The 9,663-nt window shown below is 44.6% G+C and overlaps 1 protein-coding gene across 2 annotated transcripts; it reads right to left on the reverse strand.

Moving 5' to 3' along the window:
• Positions 1-1,825: 1,825 nt before the first annotated feature.
• On the reverse strand, positions 1,826-8,029 carry pskh1 (protein serine kinase H1). 2 transcript variants are annotated; one of them, XM_071897852.2, is made up of 4 exons: positions 7,737-8,029; positions 6,072-6,950; positions 4,683-5,606; positions 1,826-2,611 (listed from the first exon to the last, which is right to left on the reverse strand). In XM_071897852.2, the coding sequence occupies exons 2-4, from the start codon at positions 6,138-6,140 to the stop codon at positions 2,294-2,296; spliced, it is 1,311 nt and encodes a 436-aa protein (XP_071753953.1). In that variant the 5' UTR covers positions 6,141-6,950; positions 7,737-8,029; the 3' UTR covers positions 1,826-2,293. The 2 variants fall into 2 exon arrangements, with proteins under 2 accessions (XP_071753953.1, XP_071753954.1); XM_071897853.2 differs by lacking the exon at positions 7,737-8,029 and having other exon boundaries at positions 4,683-5,497; positions 5,549-5,606; positions 6,072-6,140.
• Between the last annotated feature and the right edge of the window lie 1,634 nt (positions 8,030-9,663).

The raw sequence follows: 9,663 nt of genomic DNA on the forward strand, positions 1-9,663 counted from the left end.
AACATTTTACCTAGATACAGCAATCTAAATTACATCAAGGAAAATGGAAAGTTTGAGAGCCGCATCGGGGAGATGACAGGGCATCCCAGAATAAGCAGAGGACAAAAGAATATTCCAACATCATGAAAGGAAAAACTGAGGTCAGCTGACGTGGCTCGGTTGGATTTCCAGTATCGCTTTTACAAAGTTCACAACAACAGCACGCTTTATAATACCGGGGGAGATCACAGCAAACTGCTCATATAAAGAACGCAAGGCCACATTGTACAACTGATTTACTCTGGAAGTGTTCTGAAGGGACGAAATACATAAAGAGCAGTGAACATGTCAGATTAACAGGAGCACTAATGTCCTACTGGTACACGTGTTAATACAGTGACCACACTCATGATTCCAGTCACTGTCTGATTTTCAAGATGTCAAAAAATAACTTCAATTAGACCTCTTACAGCAAGTGCTTTGCCCCATAACAGGAAAAAGAATGAAGCTTTTCTTAAGTCTCCAGCCTCAACTCTGAGTTGTGCAGTCGTCCTCCACCCTACACTGATTTTATAGCATATCGCTAGCGTATGGGGATGCTCACCAAATCCAATGGTATACTGTATATCCAACTATGATGGGTATTGGATTAGAGTACGATTCAGAGTAAACAAAAGAGAAATGAGAGAGAATGGAATGGAGGGGAACTGGGTGAAAGGGCGTCAGTTACAACCCATTGTTCCTTTGCTGTAGATAAAGTCGGGGTTCTTTTCTGCACGAGGCCTTGGAATCAAATCACATTTAAGTGCCCTTACAATGGAAAGGTAACATTTCCAATTTCAAACTAAAAAAGGCTGCCGTATGCATAAGACTGCATAGTCGCATGAGCCACAGTCTATGTAAATCATAATCATTTAAAAATCATACATAGCAAAGGTCTTTTGATTCAATTCTACATGTTCCTTGTTTTCTTCAGTGATTTCTTCATTTTAGTCACCATGAGTCTAGTATACAAATTTAAAGTTAGGGTAGATCCACTGGAGGTGTTTTGTGCAGCTTAAAACACAAGTCGTCTAGCCGAGAGTTACTATGCAGCCATAGGAAGCTCAGGAAAACGAGCCCGACCCCGGGTCTGTATAACAATAACACACAGATCCTTGCCTTCCTTACTGCACCTACAAGCATGTACGCCATTCCCATTGTAAACAAGGAAAATGTAAGAGCATAAAAACACCCTCAATGGCCACGTACCCTCATGAAAAGTAACCAAACGTTATGTGCTGCTACACAACAAGGGCTCATAGGCAAGTGCATCATGAGGGAATCAATCAATCTACACAAATCATTGGGAGGGGGACTGTAGGGCCTATTGTTTGATAAAAAAACACATTTAAGATAAAACAATAATGAAACAACCAGAAACAAAAAAAAACAGCTTCAAAATCTTTTGACAGCTTTAGATCTATGATATCAATGGATCAATAATGGCAAGATTAGATGAGCTTAGACTTGACTAATAAAAATATGTCTTCATTTTGGCTTGGCCTTCAATGATGTGCTTGTGTTGCAGTGTGTTTCCATGGCCCACCTCTTAAGATAAAGTCTGCTTTTATGCAAGTCTCCAAGTGTTCCTGTAGCGCAATAATAAATTCACAGCAATTTTTTAAATCAGGAATGAGTAAGGGAACAGTTTTTTTCCCCTCTTCAAAAGCATCCCTTTCTTCTTAGAAACTTCAGTACCCAGAATTCTGTTCAACAGATCCATGTGGACGGTCATCATCCAGTGACCATTTGAACGGAGACTGATAATCACGTCAACAATAATAAATAAATATGTAGAGACACAGGGATGAGAGGAGTGGAGTGCCCCCTTCCTTCAGGCACTGTGGCCAAAGAAGAGGTGAAGGGACGGATGGACAGATGGAGAGATGGAGCCGTTGTGGGTCGTTGCAGTACAAAGCTGTACTGGTGCGTCCTTTTCTGTGCTCAACGTAAGACACGCTGCCATAGGAATTCATAGTCTCTCACCCACAGATCACCCTGACCTTTACATTGTCCTGATGGTGTGTGGATCAGTTCTGACCACAGGACTTTTTCTATAGTCAACCTTTATTTCTACTGCTGCTGGTAGCCACAGGTCCAGTCAAGTCATTGTCTTGTTTTTTTTAATGGAAATGATTGGGATTTTCAGCCATTTTTGGCCTCCAACACTGGCAGCAACTTTGAGCAGTGGTAGTCACGGTAAAAGTTCAAACACTGTAGTGCCGTTTCCCCCCAAAATCTCAGCTACTCTACCGTTGTCCGCCCCGCCGTTTCAGCCGTTGTACTGCTGCTGGTAACGGCGGTTGAGCTCGCGGAGCTCCTTCTCGCGCGCCCGCCGGGCCTTGTTGGACTTGGTGGAGCGGCTGGAGCGCGTGGACTGGGCCGACTTGGTGCTGTGGCAGCGGGAGGACGCCCGCTTCAGGAGGTTCTGGGATATGGAGCGCTGCAGGTTCTTCATGGAGGAGGCGGCGGCCATGCTGACGATCCAGGGGTGCTTGAGCGCCTGGCCGGCCGTCAGCCGCTCGCTGGGGTCCACCATCAGAACCCGCTCCACAAAGTCCTTGGCCAGGTTGGACACACTGGGCCACGGCTGGGGAGGGGAGACAGGCAATTAGACAAGATTGTCATTTACAAACTGCTTACACTGAATTTTCTTAATGTCAGTGCTCCAGTCTATGAATAGATACATGAGGAATACATAAGGGAGGAGACACAAGATGGGAGGGTAAGATGAAGTGGGAGAGGAGAGAGGGGAAAATAGAGAAGAAGTAGCAGGGAAATAAACTGCTAATTACTTGGTCATAACAGGTAAACTTTTCATATTTGATGGTGAGCAAAAAATGAAAACAACCATGAGAATAACAATTATATTGGACACAAGAGGGCAGCAGAGAGCGGTATAGAGATGTGAATGGTTGTGTACAAGCTCAGATGACAAGAAGCTAGATCTCCCAATTGAGGGTGCTAGGTGGGTTCACATCTATTTGGTCGATTCTTACAGTGTGATAATGAGTCTTCTTGGTCTATTGGCATTCTCATACTCATGATTGGGGGCAGGCCAATGAGTGGGTGTGTGATTTATAATGACGATCATAAATATGAAGATGGGGACAATAATAGGTAATCATCTATAGATGATGAGGTTACATGTGATTGACAAGCAAAGTCGCTTAGTTCCAAAAATCTAACTAACTAACTAACCCTAACAGTGGCTGTTGACTCTCTTCCTGAGACATGGACTTTCTTTGGTATGAGTGACTGCTGGTGAGTCAAACTCCCTAACCCCCTACTAAGACAGGAACTGGGAATATCAATGCTGCATGCCTTTCTGCACACACACACACACACACACACACACACACACACACACACACAGCCAGACCTACACAGTTTGTAGCTGATGTCCTGATTTGCAACCAGCTGTGTTTTCAGTAGACAACACACACACACACACACACACACAAGGTAAATCACCAGTGTAGGCCAAACATACATGACAAATATATAGCCCTACATTTCTCCCCCAGCTACAACGATGTTCAGGCTATGATTAGTTTTTGGACTGTAGCTGTAAATGTGAACATTATTTATCACAGCTATAAAGACACATGTCCCCAAGAGAAGTGTATTTGAGTGAGCTCCACCTCAGCTCCTCCTCTTTACTCCACGGCACGGTTTCTTAAAGGGTCACGACTCCAGAAGGGTCGCAGGTCTCTTTCTGACGTGTCCTGACATAATACGATTTCTTGTATTGCATTAGAATCAGTCCCATGGAGATGAAATTACCTAATTATGAAACGGATAGTTCCAGTCCTCAGTTGTAAGTTTCCTGATTGTACGGCTCACAAAACCTATTCAAAGCCCATTATATCACCCTGAAAAGACGTGGCCATCAATCGCAAAATAAAGCTGTCTTACTAATTTCCTAAAAAGCCATTTTAGAGATGCCTAGTATTCATTCAATAGATGTGCCACACTTTATGCAGACCTCAGCTAAAATACAGGCTGCCTAAAAATGGTTTCAATTATTAAATGTGTCAGAGTTGGCTTTATTTAACCTGTCAAGTCACTTGAGAAGTTCAAAACTGGACGCATCCCCAGAAAAATGAGATCAAGTGCTCCTCATTAAATATTCCAAAACTGTTCAGCTATTATTTGCCGTGGTACGACTGTATGTGGGACAAACAGTAACCAAGGACCCCTTTGTAAAGCTCCAGGCAACATAAACATCCCACACTGTGAAGCAAAGGAACGGGCTACTCAGCATTCTTTCAACTAGATACACAGATAGAGCATAAATTATTATGCACACACACACACTTAGAGGAAGGGCATATTTACTTAGAGAGGACAAATAAATGGGAGTGTGTGGAGCGTGTTAAAGGGTAGGCTGCATGTAATGAACTGAGAGGGTACGAAGATGAGCGGTTATAAGGTGCATGTGGGAATGGGTAGGCGTTAGAGGTGTGTGTGTGTGTCTGCATTACAACATGTCACCTCACCAGAGAAGCTGTACTTCCTCTTGGAAAAATGCTGACAAAGCCTCACGGCGTGTGAGGAATGTATTCCAAATATGGGTGAAGTCTGCGAGGGTTTGTGTGTGCGAGTGAGAGAGAGAGAGAGACGGGGGAGCGAACACATCACAATATCTAACATCTCACCTCTCCGGAGAAGCTGTACTTCCCCTTGAGGATCTGCCGGTAGAGCCTCATGCGGTTGTCGTCCTCGAAGGGCATGGTTCCGCTCAGCAGGATGTACGATATCACCCCCAGCGCCCACATGTCCACCGCGTTCGTATAGGGCTTCCTGACCAGGATCTCAGGGGCGATGTACTCCGGCGTGCCGCACGTGGTCTTCATCAGACACTCGTCTCCCTTCTTCCTGCTGCTGGCCAAACCGAAGTCGGTGATGATGATCTTGGAGTCGGCTCCCGGGTGGTAGTAGAGCAGGTTCTCCGGTTTCAGGTCTCGGTGGGTGATGCCCAGGGTGTGGAGGTACTTGACGCCGTCCAGCACCATCTGCAGCACCCGCGTGGCGTCCCGCTCTGTGAAGGAGCCGCGAGCGATGATCCTGTCGAAGAGCTCTCCGCCAGTGGCCAGCTCCATCACCATGTAGACGCGCTCGGCCGTCTCAAAGACCTCCATCAGCTGGATGATGTTGGTGTGGCGGACGCGTCGCAGGACGCACAGCTCCGACTCGCACACCTCCCTCCCCTCCCGGTAACGGGTCTCGATCATCTTGATGGCGTACGGCTGCCGCGTGCTCTTGTGCTCCACGCGAACGACGCGGCTAAAACTCCCTCGGCCTATCAGAGCTTTGATGTCGTACTTGGCTGTGACCCGCGGGTCAAACTTGGCCCGGTACCTTGCCACCTTCTTCCGCTGAGGGTCCGACAGTTCGGGTTGGTCCTTGGGGGGTTGGGCGGAGGCGGTGGGGGTGGCAGCTTGTGCCTGGGCCTGATAGGGGGAGGCAGAGTCTGCCTTGTCACCTCCCCCTCCCCCAGCCACACCCATCTTGCTCCCCGTGCCATCCCCTCGTATGAAGTGTTTATAGATGTCTGTCTGAGGGGGTTGGGGAGGGTCCACCTGAAAAACACAGGAACACTGTTAATCACAGATGCAAAATACACACTGGAGAAGAACAATAATAGAATGTCGAGAAGGAAAAAAAAGATCAAATTAACTGACATTAAAAAAACCACTGAGGTCAAGGTTATTCATAGCTACAGCATAATTAACAAATTTATGAGGCTTAATAAAATCTGATGTTTTTCAAGCAGATTACAGAAACATGGCACCATGTCATCCCACAGTTTCAGCAAAACAGAAGAAAAAAAAAAACAAACATATCTGGCAAATTATCACTGCTTCTATTACTGTCCTACTAATTGTTTCAGCCAGGTCCTCATAAATAAATTAAGTTTATTATTATCATTACTGCCATAGCAGTAAAGGTAATACTACTACTACCACTACTAGTAGTAGCAGTAATAGCAGCAATAGTAACATCATTATTACTATTACTAGTAGTTTGAACATTGACCTACTTACCTTTTTGACCAGGTCCAGCTGAACATCCCCTGGAGGCTCAGGGAGGACCTTACTGTTCCTGCACCCCATCACATCACCTTGGGCCACTGCCCAGCCAGCCACACAGGCCACCAGTAGCCCTGCCTCATCACCGCAACAGCTGATTCAACAGACCCAGGGCACCCAACATCCAGGCTGTACCCAGAGGCAGACAGAAGGTTCATGAATAGAGCCGATTATACCCACTCAGGTCCCGATGAGGTGGCATCAGCAGTCAGACGGAGCTCATGAATACAACTGATACACCCACTGAAGTCCAGGTTAAAGCAGCATCCAGAGTCGAAGAGTTCATTAATGCATTTTGGCAAGCACTATGAGTGTCTTGACTTCTCCAGCAAGTAGCGTATTACTTGTTGTCTTACTGCTACAATGTAATTTTATAGGCATGTGCCAGTAGACCTAGCACACACAGCAGCCAGGCAGCACTGTCTGCAGGCAGGGGGTACATCTAGCCCCTTGAAGAAGCTAGCGGGGCCCCATCTGGGATGGCGTAATGTGTTGAGGGTTTGGGGGAAAAGTGCATGAGCGGAGTTAGTATGGATGCTCACGGCACTAAAATGATTGATCAGGGGAGGGGAGGGAATGGGGCACTGGGGGCATCCGACTCCTCTAAAACAACCTTAAGAGGGGTTGCCTTTAGGAATGTTGCAATGTTATATTTAACAGCTATGCAGAAGTTTCATAGAAAATGAAATAATCAACTACATTCTCAACTTTTTCCCCCTGAAGTAAACAGAAGCTTCGATCCATTGGGAAAAACTTCAGCGTTAGCAGCAGTCTTGCCACAGATAAAGCAGCTTCCCCGGAGAATCACAGGTTGGAGAACAGGGGAGGGAAGCTCTGAAATGCAGAACACAAAATGAAATATGAATCTTGAGTGATTATGGTTAAGCACACTCAATACAGGAGCACTATGTCTGTGTAAATGCTGAATGTCGACATGACAGGACGAGGAGCAGCTGACACTAAGGCTGATAACTGGAAATGAGCTATGGCATAGTTACAACAAAATAACAAACCCCAACAAATTCAGCAACTTCAACACTACATGTTAGATTTGCATAGTAGCTGTTTTAAGTCACGAGATGATGCCATAGCGTAAAACGTACAGCCAAAATAATACAGCTAGCTATCAAGACTTGTTTTGAAAAGGCCAAGAAAAAATTGAATTGCCTCGCCATTATAAAAGTAGCTACAGTGCGACAAATGGCTACATATATCAGAGTATTAAATGTTTGAAGTCTATTCACTCGCTAAGTTTTCAGTACAAATATCAATTTGCTTTGTTTTGTCAGCCATGGCTACAGCAAGTTAATTTGAAACATACCTCACAGAAAAAGTACCGTTAGTTTTCAAAATAAGATGCATACTTAAGAACTCATGAACCCTAAATATGTTGATACTAATCACTATCTGAGTGTACAATTGCATGAACACTTAGTTTATTTAGTTTATCAAAAATCTAAAGTGGCCAGGCCCTTCTCATGTCAATGTTTTTTTCCCTTAGCCAAAAAAGACATTTGACCATTTTTTCTGCACCGGTGGGTTTCATTAGGACAGTTTGTAATAACTTTCATGAGCCACCCCGACATTATTATGAGCATTATAAGCGACTTTCAATCTCACCTCATTACTTATCCGAGATAGCCAAGTAGCTAAGCATGCTAACTAGTTAGCTAGCAGCAGGGCAGGACTCCCAACTTGCCAAATCCAGCCTCCTCACCCCACTCTCACTCAGCTGTTCTCTCCATTTTCACCTCGTAGTTTCCCAACTTTATTCCCGACGATAAACAAGTCAAGTCCATTTCTTCCTTTGCTAGCAACATTTTGTGTCAACTCCGTAGTCTCATGTTTGCTCTGGAGATGTTATGAAGTGTCAGGGGACTGTACAAAAACACAGAAAGCCGCCCCGTCGGTTTCTTTTCTGAACGGTGTTTTGCGACCAGGAGGACCACCTTTTCACCACCACGGTCAAGCCAGACACAACACAACATAAGTATTCCGGTCAAAATTTCAGAATAAAATCCCTATTGACAAACCATTGCAACGTTCTTTGAGTAATACAAAGCACTAAAGTGCAATACATAATGTATTTTAGGAGAAATCTGTAGCAGTAAATGTAAATAAAATATTCATTTTTGTCCTTCCAAAATGGCCTGTACACCCATACCTTAGCTTAGCTTTTATTATTATTTTATTTTTCACGTCACAAATGTTCTGCTTTTATTTTGAAGGCCACATCGGCCAACTTCTGGTGCAATTCCGTCTGTCTCTGGCTAGCTTGACTCCGCTCCTCTTCCTCCCAACTTTTTTGTAGGGACAGGACGACCTCCCTCGGCTTGTTTCGACCATGGTTTCGACCCCATTAAATCCTCACCGTCACTTCCTGGATACATGGAGAAGTTCCTTTGACCAAGCACTGACTTCTTTCTTGGAAAAATCCTGGAGGAAAGTTACCGGCTAATTTACATGTTCAGATTAGATTTACATGTAGGCTTTAGGCTGTTGTTGGCCCACTCCAGGCAGGCATTCCCAAACTTTGTTCAGATAGATACGCATTGGACTTACCTGACCCTCATTAAGCTTATGCCCCAAGTAACCATATCTGAGAGGATTTTTGTTGATATATTAGTGCATGACTATAAAATGTACATATAGGCTGCTGTTGTTGGGATGATAACCACAGCAGGGAAAGTCGAATCATGATCAAAACAGTCATTGTTCAGCCATATTTTCACACTGTACTAACTTATAGTGAGTAAAATATGGAAATAAACAATGAATGATAGAGAAATTTTACTATTCCTCATAAGGTGGGGCCCCACTGGGCCCTCTCCAGGACCCCTGGTGGTCCCCGAACCCCATTTTGGCACTACTTCATTAATGGTGCAGACATGCAGATGGCACAATTTCCCTATTTCCCCTTGTAATTCCTATATTAAGGGCCAGGCCATTTTAATGGGAGCTTAATGTTTGCCTCCAAGCCTCTCCACACCCATACAGAAAAAAACACATATACTTCAGAATGTTTAGGGACAGATTAGATATAAATGTGTCTGTACATGCAGATGACATTAATTTCAAATTAATTTTTTGAGTGGCTAAAACATATATTTCCAGTGCAGCTTTTGCAGCACGGGCAGCAAACCACAGCATACAGATGTTGAAGTTTGTTGCAGAGCTTCTCCACACGGTGTCACTGTACGCACGAGAGTCGCTTTCAAGGCCATGTCAAACTGTGAGGCTACTTTTTTGTCATTTTATTAGGCGTACTCCTCACTCCTACACACCCACGCTCTGCAGGAGTACGCTTGTAAAACAACTGGATATGAGTCCCACTCAATTTCACCCGGCTTGTTCAAGAGCACGGACAAGGTAATAAAGAATGCATAGCCTTGACTTCAATATTGATGTAATGGAGTGTACTGGACTCGCTGTGGACCGTTCATGACTTGTACAGCCTGCACAGGACACAGCCCAGTTTTCTGGGGTACAGTGTTTAAAAAAGTGGGGAATTAGTAAGAGGAAGACAAATGTTCCAGCTCTTCTCTCA

Source organism: Centroberyx gerrardi, chromosome 4 (genome assembly GCF_048128805.1).
Source record: "Centroberyx gerrardi isolate f3 chromosome 4, fCenGer3.hap1.cur.20231027, whole genome shotgun sequence".
Taxonomy (NCBI): Eukaryota; Metazoa; Chordata; class Actinopteri; order Beryciformes; family Berycidae; genus Centroberyx; species Centroberyx gerrardi.